At 35.5% G+C, this 16,250-nt stretch overlaps 1 protein-coding gene across 1 annotated transcript in view; it reads left to right on the top strand.

Moving 5' to 3' along the window:
- Positions 1-16,250, top strand: part of NUP210L (nucleoporin 210 like) — a 105,450-nt gene that overhangs the window by 37,297 nt on the left and 51,903 nt on the right. The window contains exons 11-13 of the mRNA XM_058539245.1: positions 10,960-11,097; positions 11,588-11,743; positions 14,906-15,104. Of these exons, the coding sequence (XP_058395228.1) occupies positions 10,960-11,097; positions 11,588-11,743; positions 14,906-15,104 (493 nt within the window). The remainder of the gene's footprint in view (positions 1-10,959; positions 11,098-11,587; positions 11,744-14,905; positions 15,105-16,250) is intronic.

Genomic DNA, 16,250 nt, shown 5'->3' with positions numbered 1-16,250 from the left:
TAGCTATTGTGAATAGTGCTGCTATGAACATTCATGTACAGGCTTTTATATGAACATATATTTTCAATTCTCTTGAGTGTATACCTAAGAGTGGAATTACTGAGTTATATGATAATTATATGTTTGACTTTTTGAGGACCCACCAAACTGTATTTCACAGCGGCTGAACCATTTTACATTTCTACCAGCAATGTACGAGGATTCCAATTTCTCCACATGCTTGCCAACACTTGCTCTTTTCTGTTTTTTTAAAATTTTCTTATAGCCATCCTAGTGAGTGGGAAGTGGTATCTCATTGCAATTTTGATTTGCATTTCCCTAATGACTAATGATATTGATCATCTTTTCATGTGCTTGTTGGCCATTTGTATATCTTCTTTGGAGAAATGTCTATTCAAGATCTTTGCCCATTTTTTAGTTAGGTTGATTGTCTTTTTGTTGTTGAGTTGTAAGAATTCTTTGTATATTCTGGACACTAGACCCTTATCAGATACATGATTTGCAAATATTTTCTCCCATTCTATGGCTTGTCTTTTCACTTTCTTAATGTAGTCCTTTGATGGACAAAAGTTTTTAATTTTGATGAAGTCCAATTTATCTATTTGTTGTTGTTGTTATTGTTGTTGATTGTACTTTGGTGTCATATCTAAGAACACACTGTCAAACCCAACATGATAAAGATTTACACCTATATGCTCTTCTAAGAGTTTTATAATTTTAGCTCTTACATTTAGGTCTTTGATCCATTTTGAGTTAATTTTTGTATATGGTGTAAGGTGGGAGTCTAACTTCATTGTTTGCATCTGGATAGCCATTTTGTCCCAGCACCATTTGTTGAAGAGATTCCTTTCTCCCATTGAGTGATCCTCGGCATCCTTGTCAAAATCAATTGACCATAGATGTAGGTTTATTTCTGGACTGTCAGTTCTATTCCATTGGTCTGTAGGTCTGTCCTTTTTCCAGTTTTGGTCACTGTAGCTTTGTATTATGTTTTGAAATCAGGAAAGGTAAATCTTCTAACTTTGTTCTTCTTTTTCAAGATTGTTTTGCCTATTCAGGGTCCCTTGGAATGCCATATCAACTTTAGAACTGGCTTTTCCATTTTTTCCAAAAATGCCATTGGGATTTTGATGGTGATTGCATTAAATCTGTAGATCACTTTGTAGAGTGTTGCCATCTTAACAATATTAAGTCTTCCAATACATGAACACGGGATGTTTTTCCATTTATTCAGGTTGTTTTTAATTTATGTAAGCAATGTTTTTTAGTTTGCAGTGTACAAGCTGTGCACCTCCTTGGTTAAATTTATTCCTAAGTAGTTTATTCTTTTTGATGCTATTGTAATGAAATTGTTTTCTTAATTTCCTTTTCAGGTTGTTCATTATTAGTGTATAGATGTACAACTGATATCTGTGTGTTGATCTGGTATACTGCAACTTTCCTGAATTCATATAATCTAGTATTTTTCTCTGGATTCTTTAGAATCTTTTACATATAAGATCATGTCACCTGCAAATAGTGATAATTTTACTTCTACCTTTCCCATTTCCTTTTCTTGCCTAATTTCTCTGGCTAGAACCTGTAGTACAGTATTGAATAGAAGTGGCAATAGTGGGCATCCTTGTCTTTTTTGTGTGTGTGTGAGGAAGATCAGCCCTGAACTAACATCCGATGCCAATCCTCCTCTTTTTCTTTTTTTTTTTTTTGCTGAGGAAGAATGGCCCTGAGTTAACATCTGTGCCCATCTTCCTCTACTTTATATGGGACGCCACCACAGCGTGGCTTGATGAGCGGTACCTCAGTGTGCGCCCGGGATCCGGGCCCGCGAACCCCGGAGTGCCAAAGCAGAGCACGTGCACTTAACCGCTTGTGCCACTGGGCTGGCCCCCTTGTCTTGTTTTTGATCTTAGGGCAAAACCTTTCATTCTTTCACCATTGAGTATGATGTTAGCTGTGGAGGTTTTATGTATGGCCTTTATCATACTGAAGAAGTTCCCTTCTGCTCCTTGTTGTTGAGTGTTTTTATTGTGAAAGTGTGTTGGATTTTTCTCAAATGCTATTTTCTTCCCTTCCTTCTATTTATCTGGTGCATTACATTGACTGGCTTTTATGTGTTGTACTACCTTTGCATTCCTGGGATAAATCCTACTTGGTCATAGTGTATAATCCTTTTAATATGCTGCTGTATTTTGCTTGTATTTGTTCAGGAGTTTTGTGTATATATTCATAAGGGATATTGGTCTGTAGTTTTATTTTTTTGTGATGTCTTTGTCTGACTTTGGTATCAGGGCAATGCTGGCCTCATAGAATGAGTTAGGAAGTGTTCCCTCCTCTTCTGTTTTTGTTTCGTTTTGTTTTTGAAGAGTTTGAGAAGCACTGATGTTAATTCTTCTTTAAATGTTTGGGAGAATTCACAAGCTAAGCCAACTGGGTGTGGGCTTTTCTTTGTTGGGAAATTTTTGGTTACTGATTCAATCTCATTGCTTGTTATAGATCTGTTCAGATTTTCTATTTATGCTGAGTCAGTTTTGGTTCTTGGTATGCTTCCAGGAATTTGTCCATTTGATCTAGGTTATCTAATTTATTGGTAGACAATTGTTCATAGTATTCTCTTACTATCCTTTTTATTTCTGGGAAGTTGGTAGTAATATCCCCACTTTCTTTTCTGATTTTAGTAATTTGAGTATTCTCTCATTTTTTCTTAGCTAGTCAAGGTAAGATCAATTTTGTTGATCTTTTCAAAGAACCAACTTTTGTTTTTGTTGATTTTCTCTTTGTTTTTTTTTTATCTCTGCTCTACTCTTTATTATTTCCTTCCTTCTGCTAGTTTTAGGTTTAGTTTTCTCTTCTTTTTCTAATTAAGTTGTACAGTCGGGTTATTGATTTGGTATTTTTCTTTTTTTTTAAGTATAGTTGTTTAAAACTATAAGTTTTCCTCTGAGCATTGCCTTCACTGTGTTCTATAAATTTTGGCATGTTGTGTTTTCATTTTCATTCATCTGAAAGTATTTTCTAATGTTCCTCATGATTTCTTCTTTGATCCATTGGTTTTTTAGAGTATGCTGTTTAATTTCCACATATTTGTGAATTGTCCAGTTTTCCTTGTGTGAGTTCTAGGTTCATTCCATTATGGTTGGAGAAGATACTTTGTATGATTTCAATCTTTTTAAATTTATTGAGACTTGTTTTGTGGCTTAACATATGGTCTATCCTGGAGAATATTCCATGTGCACTTGATAAGAATGCACATTCTGTTGATTTTGGGTGGAGTGTTCTGTATATGTCTCTTAGGTCTAGTTGGTTTATGGTGTTGGTCAAGTCCTCTATTTCCTTATTGATCTTTTGTCTGGTTGTTCTATCCATTATTGAAACTGAGGTATTGAAATCTCCAACAATTATTTAAAACTATCTATTTCTCCCTTCAATTTTGTCCATTTAGGGTCTCTGTTGTAAGGTACATATATGTTTATAATTGTTACATCTTCTCGATGAATTGACCCTGTTATCAATTTGTAATGACCTTTGTCTCTTGTAACAATTTTTTAAAGTCTATTTTGTTTGATATTAGTATAGCCTGCCCCCCTCCAACTCTCTTTTGGTACCTATTTGCATGGAATATATTTTTCCATCCATTCACTTTCAACTTATTTGTGTCTTTGGATCTAACATGAATCTCTTGTAGACAGCATATACTTGGATCATGTTTTTATTTATCCATTCTGTCAACTTCTGCCTCTTAATTGCAAAGTTTAATTTATTTACTTTTAAAATAATTACTGATAAGAAAGGACTTCTGCTATTTTGCTATTTGTTTTCTATATGACATATCTTTTTTTGTTATTCGTTTCCTCCATCACTGCCTTCTTTTGTGTTTAATTGATTTTTTGTAGTGCACTATTTTGATTCTCTTTTCATTTCCTTTTCTGTTATTTTTTGGTTATGTTCTTAATGGTTAACCTGGGGATTACAATTAATATTTTAAAGTTATAACAATCTAGTTTGAATTAATACGAACTTAGCTTCAATAGCAAACAAAAACTCTGTCCCTATAGAGCTCTATCCCTACCCCCTTATGTAGTTATTGTCACAACTTACATCTTTATACATTGTGTGACCATTAACATACATTTATAATTATTGTTTTATGCTTTTGGCTTTTAAATCATACAGAAAAAAAAGGAGTTATAAACCAAAAATACAACAATATTTATATTTACCTATGTAGCTACCTTTATCAGTGTTCTTTATTTCTTCATAATGCTCAGAGTTACTGGCTAGTGTCCTTTCATTTCAGCTTGAAGGACTCCTTTAGCATTTCTCGTAAGGTATATCTACTAGCTATGAACTTGAAGTTTTTGTTTATTTGGAAATGTCTTAATTTTGTCTTCTTCTTCTTCTTCTTTTTTTTTGGTGAGGAAGATTAGCCCTGAGTAACATCTGCTGCCAATCTTCCTATTTTTGCTGAGGAAGATTGGCCCTGAGCTAACATCTGTGCCCATCTTCCTCTATTTTATATGTGGGATGCCTGCTACAGCATGGCTTGATAAGCGGTGCATAGGTCTGCACCGGGGAGCCGAACCTGCGAACCCCGGGCCACCAAAGCAGAGCACGCGAACTTAACCACAACACCACCAGGCTGGCCTTATGCTGTCATTTTTGAAGGATTGTTTTGCCAGATATAGAATTATTGGTTGAATGTTTTTCTTTTAGCATTTTAAATATGTCATCCCACTGCCTTTTGGCTTCCATAGTTTCTAATGAGAAATTGGCTGTTAATCATATTGAGGCATGAACATGAACATGAGCATGAACATGATGAGTCTCTTCTCTCTTGCTGCTTTCAAGATTCTTTCTTTGTCTTTTGACAGTTGATTATAATGTACCTCTGTATGGATATCTTGTACTTATCCTAGTTGAAGTTCGTTGACCTTCTCAAATGAGTGGATTCATGTCTTGTATTAAATTTGGGACATTTTCATCCATTATTTCTTCAAATATTCTTTCTGCACCTTTCTCTCTTTATTTCTGGGACTTCTATTTTGTATATATTGATTTACTTAATGGTGTCCCACTGGTCTCTGAGGCTTGGTCATTTTTCTTCATTCTTTTTTCTTTCTGCTACTCCTTCTAGATAATTTCAATTGACCTATCTTCAAGTTTGATGATTCTTTCATCTGCCTGTTCAAATCTGCTGTTGAGGTGTTCTAGTGGATTTTTCATTTCAGTTACTCTACTTTTTAGCTTCAGAATTTATATATGATTCCTTTTTATAATTTCCATCTCTTCATTGATATTCTCTATTTGGTGAACCATCCTTCTTCTGGAGAGGTGTTCATTTTTTCCTTTAGCTCTGATTTAAAGTCTTTGGTTAGTAAGTTCAATGTTTGTGCTTCCTTAGAGACAATTTCTGTTAATTTCTCTTTTTTTTCTGTGAATGAGCCATATTTTCTTTGCGTGCCTTGTAAATTTTTTTGTTGAAAATTTGACATTTTGATATTCCACTGTGGTAACTCTAGATATCAGATTCTTCCCCTTCCTTAGTGTTTGTTGTTATTGTTCATTGTGGGTTGTAGTTGCTGTGTGTGTTTAGTGAGTTTTCTAAATTATCTTTAAAAGACTGTGTTATTTGTCATATGTAGTCTGTGAAATCTCTGTTCCTTTAGTTTGTAGTCAGATAGTGGTTTGACAAAGATTTTCTTTAATTCCATGTTTGTCACTTTTTTCTTGATTCAGCATTCACTTGGTTGCTGTAAACCTTTGAGTATTTTCCAGAGTTCTGACAAAGTTAATTCTGACAGTTTTTGCTCTCTCTCTCTATTTTTTTTTTTTTTTTTGGTTTGTCTGTGGAGGGACAGGTTCTTGGACCTCCCTACTTTGCCATTTTGCAGATGTCTCCCACCTGCTGGCTTTTTTTATTAGGCTTTATGAACATGATATTTCTTTCCACTTATTTAGGACTTTAAAATTTTCTTTCAGCAATGTCTTTAGTTTTCATTGTACAGGCCTTGAATGTATTTTGTAGTATTTGTCTCTATTTTATGTTTTTAAGCTATTATAAATGTATTTTTAAAATTTCTACTTTCAGTTGTTCATTGCTGGTATATAGAAGTATAATTTGTGATTTTGTATGTTATCTTGAATATTGAAACCTTGCTGAATTCACTTGTTAGTTCTAGTTTTTGCAGATTCCATAGTATTTCCTACATATACAGTTATGTTGTATGTGAACAAAGACAGTTTACTCCTTTCATTCCAATCAATATGCCTTTTCTTTTTCTTGCCTCATTGCACTGGCTAGGACTTCTACTACAATGTTGAATAGAAGTGGTAAGAGTGCACTTGTTTGCCTTGTTCCTGATCTTAAGAGAAAAACATTCCCTCTTTCACCTTTGAGTAGAACATTGGCTGTAGATTTTTTGTAGATGCTCATCCTTAGGTTGAAGAAGTTCCTTTCTGTTCCTAGTTTGTTGGGAATTTTTATCATGAATTGGTGCTGAATTTTGTCAATACTATTCTGCCTCTATTGAGATGACCAATATGGTTTTTCTTTTTTAGTCTTTAAATATGGTGAACAACACTGATTGATTTTCTCATATCAAATCAACCTTGCATTCTTGGGATAAACCTTACTTGATCATGATTTTTTATCCTCTTATACATTGCTGGATTTAATTTGCTAAAATTGTGTTATGACTTTTGCATATATGTTCTTGAGGGCCTGTAAGTTTTTCCTCTTCTTCTGTTTTTTCTTATAATGTCTTTGTCAGGTTTTGATATTAGGGTAATACTGGCTTCATAAAATGAGTTGGGAAGTATTCTTTTCTACTTTCTGGAATAGTTTCTGTGGAATTAGTGTTGTTTTTTCCTTAAATATTTGGTAGAATTTGTCAATGAAACTATTTGAGCTTGGAATTTCCTTTACGGGAAGTTTTTAAAATCATTGTGGTAAAATATACGTAACATAAAATTTACAATTTTAACCATTTTTAGTGTATGGTTCAGTAGGATTAAGTGCATTCACACTGTTGTGCAACTGTCACCACCATCCATCTCTAGAATTTTATCATCTTCCCAAACTGACACTCTGTACCCCTTAAACAATAACTCCCCATTCTCCCCCCATCCCCTGTCCCCTGGTATCCACCATTCTATTTTCTGTCTCTATGAATTTGACTGCTCTATGTACCTCATATAAGTGGAGTCATACAATATTTGTCCTGTTGTGTCTGGCTTATTTCACTTAGTATAATGCCTTCAGGGTTTATTCATGTTGTAGCCTGTGTCAGAATTTCATTCCTTTTCAAGGCTGAATAATATTCCATTGTATGCATATACCACATTTTTTTATTATTTACCCATTGGTGGACATTTGGGTTGTTTCCACCTTTTGGCTATTGTGAATAATGCTGCTATAAACACAGGCATACAAATATCTTGTCAAGTCCCTGCTTTCAATTCTTTTGGGTATATACCCAGAAATGGAATTGCTGGATCACAAGGCAATTCTAGGTTTAACTTTGTGAGGAACTGTCATACTGTTTTCCACAGTGGCTGCACCATTTTACATCCCACCAGCAATGTACAAGGGTTCTGATTTCACAACCTCACCAACACTTGTTGTTTTCTGTTTTTTGTTAATAGCCATCCTCGTGGGTGTGAAGGGGTATCTCATTGTGATTTTTATTTATATTTCCTTAATGATGGTGTATGGGAAGTTTTAAAACTATGAATTCAATTTGCTTAATTTATATGTAGCTATTCAGGTTATTTCTTCTTGAGTGAAATTTGGTAGGTTGTGTCTTTGAAGGATTTTGTTCATTTATGCTAAGTAGTTGAATTTATCACATAAAGTTATTCAAAATATTGCCATTTTAGTTTTTGATGTCTGTAAGATCTGTAGTGATATTCTCTCTTTTCTTGCAGATATTGTTCATTTGTGTTTCTGTTGTTTTCTTTATGAGTCTGGCTAGGTGTTTATCAATTTCATTGGTTTTTTCAAAGAACAGGCTTTTGGTTTCATTGGGTTTTTTTAAAATTCTTTGTCTATTTTCTAATTCATTGATTTACGCTTTTATCTTTATTTTCCCCTTTCTTCTCCTTACTTTGGATTTAATTTGCTTTTCTTTTTAAAGTTTCTTATGCTGGAGGAATCTTATGGTGGGTCTTTAGTTTTACATCTTTCTTCTTTTCTAATATAAGCACTTCTGTCATATTCTATTGGTCATTCAGACCATTCCTGATACAATGTAGAGGAAACTACATAAGGGTGTGAATACCAGGATGCGGAGATCATTGGGGGCCATCTTGGAGGCTGGGTTCTCCAAATTGGTTCTGGGTTCCCTGATATTATTAGATTTAAAGGTATTAATGATCCTGTTTTTAGTGATAAAGTGAGCACTGATAGTTCATGGCATACAAATTATTACTACTTAAATTATTTCCTGTAGACATTAAGTCAAGTACATGTACAAGACAAGGCTTTTGGTAACAAAGCAGTTGCTACCATAAAGCATGTTAGTGATAATTAGGGATCTAATGGGATTGATTGTTGTTTCTAGGTGTGCTGGATAACATGGGGAAAGAAAATGGGTAGATCAGGGCTTTAAATTCCCAACTGAAGATCTATATAAGGAATCTTCTAGGGTATGACTACCATAGAAGAAACCCTTATTACAATATTACCTTGATTTGCAATTATAATACAATTAGAATCAGCAATAAAGGGATTATTTTTTTAATCATGTATTTAGAAACTTTAATAATGTACTTCTAAATAACTCATACATTAAAAAGGAAATCATAATGGAATGCCATTGAAAGTACTACATATTAGATCTCATGGAAAGTGATACTTAGATGTCAGTGGTTATCTAAATAAATTTATTAAGAACAACCAATTATCTAGACTTGGGATCTCTGGTTCTTTGTCATCTGTTTTAGCCTATATACTTTTCCATACATTCTGAGAGTGCTTTCTTAATTGTCTTCCATATTAAGCATTTAGTTTTCTACAGAGTTGATTCTATTCTTTATGGTGGATTCTATTCTTTACTGTTTTTATTGCATTTTAAAACTCATGGCATTTAAAATTTTTATTACATTTTTATCTTATTTTGTTTAGCTCACTTTAAATTTCATCCTGTACTCAGCCATGTCCCTCTTTATCCTAGTTTGTTGTCTTAGCTCTGCTTTTATCTCTTATTTTGTGTCCATGTTTTCTCATGTGCCAAAGCAGACACTGTTGAAAATTTATGATACCTGCAGTAAATATTTTTCAAGAGTGTGTCATCCTCTGCCTTTTTAGGTACTATGTTCTCTCTTTTTTTCCTATATGTTATAAAATGTCTTCCAACTCATTTTGTACTATTACCTTATCCTTGGATTATAAGAGTTCTGTCCAGGCCTAGCATATTCTTCCTACTCTCAATAGATTTCTTCTTGCTTCCCTCAGTGATTACCTAAGTACCATCAGAATGATGTTCTCTCTCTCTCTCTCTGTTTTTTTCATCTTAAGACAACACAAATTTATTATCGTACAGTTCTGAAGGTCAAAAGTCCAAATCAGTATCAGTGGGCTAAAAAAGAATGATGTTCTTTTAGGGTCAGCCCTGTGGCCTAGTGGTTAAGTTTGGCATGCTCCACTTCAGCGGTCCAGGTTTGGTTCCTAGGGGCAGACCATGGCGGCAACCCACATACGAAATAGAGGAGGACTGGCATGGATGTTAGCTCAGGGCTAATTTTCCTCAGCCAAAAAATAAAGAATGATGTTCTTTTACATTGAAAGACTTATTTTCAGTTTATGACCAAGCTACCTTGAGAGAGTGAGGAACAAATCAGGGCCATTACTGCAGATATGAGACTGTTGATAAATGTTTCAGGGCTTCCATAAAAAATATGTAGGCAGATAGGGGGGCCGGCCCAGTGGCATAGTGGTTAAGTTCGTGTGCTCCACTTTGGCAGCCCAGGGTTCGCAGGTTCAGATCCCCAGCGTGGACCTATGCACCGCTTATCAAGCCATGCTGTGGCAGGCGTCCCACATATAAAGTAGAGGAAAACGGACACAAATGTTAGCCCAGGGCCAATCTTCCTCAGCAAAAAACATAGGTAGGTAGATAGATTTTTGCCTTCAAAGGGAAAACACCAACATAGTTGAGTGTGGGGACTCCATTTTACCTGTATAGATTCCCCCCCAAACTTTGCTCTTGTTTTTAAGCTTGAGAGGAATATCTTACCCCAATATCTTCAAATGTTGTCTTTCTTTTCTTCCGAATACCTTGTAATATCCCTTATCTTTTACAGTTTACATACTTAACTGATGGATGTCCAAGGGTCTTTCTTTCTGAAACTATGATTTCCCTCCCTATGTTGATAAAACTCTTTTATTTCAGGAAATTTTAACTACTTTCCCTGATTGTTATACTTATTTTAAGTCTAGCAAAATCCCTTTCATTATTATTGAAGTAGCTGTGCTTCTTTAATGAATAGGAACATTTATTTCTTTGTTTCTTTCTTTTTTTTTTTTTTTTTTTGAGGAAGATCAGCCCTGAGCTAACATCCATGCCAATCCTCCTCTTTTTGCTGAGGAAGACCGGCTCTGAGCTAACATCTATTGCCAATCCTCCTCCTTTTTTTTCCCCCCCCTTTTTCTCCCCAAAGCCCCAGTAGATAGTTGTATGTCATAGTTGCACATCCTTCTGGTTGCTATATGTGGGACACAGCCTGAGCATGGCTGGACAAGCAATACATCGGTGCGTGCCTGGGATCCAAACCCCGGGCCGCCAGTAGCGGAGTGAGCGCACTTAACCGCTAAGCCACGGCGCCGGCCCGCATTTCTTTTATAGATAGAAACTGGTTGAGTAATTTATTAGTACACCATTTTGCTGGTGCTTTGCATATGAATGTGGATCATAAGAACAGACTGTATAAAATCTATTTTTCTTTTTTTTCCTGCTCTTATAGAATAAAAATATTCAGCCTATAAAATTTCCAATTGTACATCAGCAAGAAGTGAAGATTTATTTTCCCATCAAGCTTACACCCAACTTTCTGGCATTTCCTCATCATCTTATGGAAATGTTATATCGTTATAAAGTACAGGTATGGTGTCCTATAATATGAGAATTCACAAAGAGGTAAGTCTGTTTCTTTCATAGCTTAATTTATTGAAATTTATTAATTTCAATAATGTTAATGTTAAATTTTATTTCCCCCAATCCTAATTTCATAGCTCAGTTTTTGTTGATAACCAAGTTATACTCTTGAATACTGTCATCCTAACAAGACTTGGTGTACTTTCTGTCTCTCTTCCATATTATATCCTTTCCTTCTGAGTTTTTTAAGGTTTTGTCAAGCTCCCTTGTGCCCTTTTTGACATTTTGTGACACTGCCATTACATAACCTCCCTTTAGTATTTTCCTTGCCCATTTAGCTACTTGACTATAGCATCACAGTTTCTTAATGTGTTCAGAAATAATTTATTATGTGGTTTTATTATTTCCTAAACTTTATTTCACCAGACTTTACATCTTCACTTAAATTCTGTTTTTCTTCCTATAGTAATTAAATATAAGGTTGTATTTTTTCACAGGTAGAGGGTGGCAGTGGCAACTTCACCTGGACCTCTTCTAATGAAACAGTGGCCATGGTAACCACTAAAGGAGTGGTCACTGCAGGTCAGGTCGGGGGAAACAGTACTGTTTTGGCCCGAGATGTTCAAAATCCCTTTCGATATGGAGAAATTAAGGTAAACAACTCTCTAAAGAACCTTCTTATCACCCCTGAGACACTGCTGTCTAAATTTAAATACAGTAACACATTTAAGAAATTTTCCTAGTCCAAATTGACTATTTAAAAATGGTGCACAAATTCAGTCTGGAAGTACATATTCCTTAACTATTCCTGACTTGGGTTGAGTTCTGCTTCACTTAGCCAGTCATTTAATCTCTATGTTTGCCAGATATTTAATGTCTGTGTTTGTTTCCTCATCTCTAAAATTAGGATAATGATAGTATCTACCTCAGAGTGTTATTGTCAGAATTAAATGAGCTAATGTTTACCCCAATGCTTCAATTATTCAGCTAAATTCAATACTTTCAATTCAATTATTCAATACTTCATTAATGTTATCTACTTTTGTTATTGTATTTTATTATTATCATATATATGACCTTTATAGTAACTTTATTTCTAGTCTCATATTTTTGTTTGTCAATCTTGTTTCTAAGATTGAAAACTCTGTTTTACTATATTTTATAACCATTTTACTATTTTTCTCCCACTTTTAATATTTGTTAATGTATGTTGTTATTCCCTGCAGAACTTAGCATTTTGTTATCAGTCAGTGAACATTTATTGAACACCCTTAGGTACTTAATGCCATACTAAGTATCATAGGACATTCAAAGAAACATAACGTATCATCCCTACTTTAAAGAATCTAAACTCTAACTGGGAAGATGTATTCACATGAAAAGTTAAATACATAACATTCTAAGGAAATGATGTGTGAGGTATTTTAAAGCAATATATGATTGAAAGCTATTTGAATTGTATAGTAAAAATACTGTTAGTTTATCAAAGGAAAATCCTTGTGAATGTGACTAGTCAAGACTACCACAAAAAGGTAGGAACTTGGACAAGACTTTGAAGGATGGAGCCAAACTAAAGTCTAAGGGTCAAACTCAACCTGCTGCCTTTTTGGTAAATAAAGTTTTATCAGAACACAGTCACTCTCACTCATTTACATATTGTCTATAGCTGCTTTTGAGCCACAACTACAGAGTTGGGTAGTTGCCACAGAGACCGTGTGGCCCCCAAAGCCTAAAATAATTTGCTATTTGGCCCTTTACAGAAAACATTTGCTGACCCCTGCTGTAGACAATGGGGAGCCAACACAGGTTTTTAATAAGGTCAATAATATGGTAAAGCCTATATTTAGAAAGATATCCAATTGTTTTCATAGTCAGACAATAACAAGTATAATATTTTAAAAAAAGGAAATGAGGGCTGGCCCTGTGGCTTAGTGGTTAAGTGCGCGTGCTCCACTGCTGGCCGCCCGGGTTTGGATCCCGGGCGCGCACCGACGCACCGCTTCTCCCGCCATGCTGAGGCCACGTCCCACATACAGCAACTAGAAGGATGTGCAGCTATGACATACAACTACCTACTGGGGCTTTGGGGGGAAAAAATAAATAAATAAAATCTTAAAAAAAAAAAAAAAGAAATGAAAGATGGTTGCTGGTGTTATATACTAGTAAACCAGAATGGATTGAAGGGAGAAAGTGAAGGCAAAGTGTCCAGTTAAGCCTGAACTAGTGAAATGCTATTGAAAATAGAGAGAAGGGAACAAATTGAGGGTTATTTTAGATGTAAACTTAGTCAGATTTGATGTCCAGTGGGGTGGGGAAAAGTGAAAGATTTAAAGACACAATGGTTTCTAACTTTGGCAGCTGGGTGGATAGAAAACACAAGAAAAAGAAAGAGAAAGATGATGAATTCAGTTTTGGATACATTTATTTTGATTCACTGGAGTATCCAGGTGAATGTTTATAATTGGAAATAGGGGTCTGAAGTACAACTGAAAGATTAGGGCTAGAGATAAAAACTTGGAGTTATCAGCATATGGTTGGTCATCAAAGCTTTGGAACTGGATAAGATTTCACAGGAAGAGCATATAGAGTCAGAGGAGAAGATGGACTCTGTGTAATATGTGTCTCTTTAAAGGACACGGGTAGAGTAAGAGGAACTAGCAAAAGAAACATAGAAAGTAACAAAAAAGACTGTCTTAGCTCCTTCTAGCTGCTATAACAAAATACCACAGACTGAGTGGCTCATAAACAACAGAAATTTATATCTCACAGTTCTGGAGGCTGAGAAATCCGAAGTCAAGGCACTGGCAGATTCAGTGTCTGGTGAGGGAAAGCTTCCTGGTTCATAGAAGCCTGTCTTTTTGCTGTACTCTCACATGGAGGAAAGGACTAGGGAGCTCTGTGGGGTCTTTTTTTAAGGGCATAATCCCATTCATGAGGGCTCTACCCTAATTACCTAATCACCTCCCAAATGCCTCACCTCCTAAATACCATCACCTTGGGGTTAGAATTTCAACATATGAATTTGAGGGAGGACACAAACATTCAATCTATAGCAAAATTTTTTATTTTATGAAATAAAAGGTATTTTTAAAAAGATATCGAGGGGCCGGCCCGGTGGCGCAAGCGGTTAAGTGCGCGCGCTCCGCTGCGGCGGCCCGGGGTTCACTGGTTCGGATCCTGGGCGCGCACCGACGCACTGCTTGGTAAGCCATGCTGTGGCGGCGTCCCATATAAAGTGGAGGAAGATAGGCACAGATGTTAGCCCAGGGCCGTCTTCCTCAGCAAAAAAAGAGGAGGATTGGCTGATGTTAGCTCAGGGCTGATCTCCTCACAAAAAAAAAAAAAAAAAAAAAAGATATCGAGAAAGAGGAAGTACTCTATATCAGAAGTCAGCAGACTTTTTCTGTAAAGGGCTAGATAGTAAATATGTTAGTGTTTGTAGGCCACATACAGTCTCTAACTCATATTCTTCTTGGTTATTGTTGTTTTTTATTTTACAACCCTTTAAAAAGGTAAAAAACATTCTTAGCTTACAAAAGCTAGGAAAATTGTGCACTGGCTGTAATTTGCCAGACCTCTGCTGGGTGGTGTTAGATGCTTTAGAGAGATCAGTTGATTAAGGAATGAAATGAGTAACATGTTCAGCACCTAACACACGTGTATTTACACACATATGGCATATAGTATATGTTTTTGTATACAAAACATACATATATGTTCATGTATGCGTGTATTTAAGTATTTAAGGAAAGCTTTCTTTCCTTCCAAGGCTTTCCTAACATACTTTCTTGAAAGATGAACTTTTTTCCCTCCAGATATATGTCCTAAAACTGAACAAAATGGAACTGTTACCATTTCATGCTGATGTGGAGATTGGCCAGATTATAGAAATCCCCATTGCAATGTATCACGTAAATAAGGAGACCAAAGAAACCATGGCGTTCACAGACTGCTCTCGTTTATCCTTGGATTTGAACATGGATAAGCAAGGTGTCTTTACTTTTCTCAAAGAAGGTAAAAGTAGGCTTTTTATTTTCTCCTTTCTTTGTCTTTGAACTACAGGACCAGTCATCAATTCAGAAACTACAAATTATAGTCTAAATTCACATATTAGCTTTCTTTATAATACTTTTATTTATTCTGTCAACTACGTGGTAGTAGATATTAAAATGTAATGTAGAAATAAAGGCACAGAAATTGAATAACATATCCAGGTTCATTGTGGCCAGACAATATCAGTTTTCAGCTTATAGTAAGGTCTTCTGTTTCTAGCCTCAAACTCTTCTTTCTTTACTATATATACCATACCTCTTTTTAAGAGGAATGTAGTACCATTTAATGTATGTGTACGTTAAATTTATTCAAGAAAAGAAAATATATTTTTCTAATAAAAAAGGAATATGAGTAAGCTATCCATAAATATCAACATTGTTTTCTGTTATTGAACTTCCAGTCTGACCCTGATCAAACCATTGTTTTTTCATCAATAATAATGACAATAGTAGCATCTTACATTTACTTAGCATTTACTATTTGCTAGGCTCTGTTCTGAATACTTTTCATATATTAACTCATTTAATTCTCACAATAAATTTCTAAGGTTGCCATCAACCTGGACTTCTCTCTTGTCCTTGCTCATTATACTATATAATGTCTCTCACATCTCTCTCCTCTCCTTTGTCCTCAGGGTGTCTCTCCTGATTTTTAGGCCCTCATTATCTCCCACCTCGAATATAACAATCTCCTCCTAACTATTCTTGCCCTTGATAATCATGGGTACTAGATGGATCTTTATGAAGCTCAACTTCGATATTACTTTTCCTGCTCAAAAATTTTGAGAGGTTTCTCTTGCCAGTGGACTACAGCCAAAATCCTTTTTTTTTTTTTTAACAGTTTTATTTATTTATTTATTTATTTGTGAGGAAGATCAGCCCTGTGCTAACATCCATGCTATTCCTCCTCTTTTTGCTGAGGAAGACCAGCTCTGAGCTAACATCTATTGCCAATCCTCCTCCTTTTTTTTCCCCCCAAAGCCCCAGTAGGTAGTTGTATGTCATAGTTGCACAGCCTTCTAGTTGCTGTATGTGGGATGCAGCTTCAGCATGGCCGGAGAAGCGGTGCGTCGGTATGCGCCCGGGATCCGAAGCTGGGCCGCCAGTA

The sequence above is a fragment of the Diceros bicornis genome, chromosome 4, assembly GCF_020826845.1.
Source record: "Diceros bicornis minor isolate mBicDic1 chromosome 4, mDicBic1.mat.cur, whole genome shotgun sequence".
Taxonomy (NCBI): domain Eukaryota; kingdom Metazoa; phylum Chordata; class Mammalia; order Perissodactyla; family Rhinocerotidae; genus Diceros; species Diceros bicornis.
This window is presented reverse-complemented; position numbering and strand designations above follow the sequence as displayed.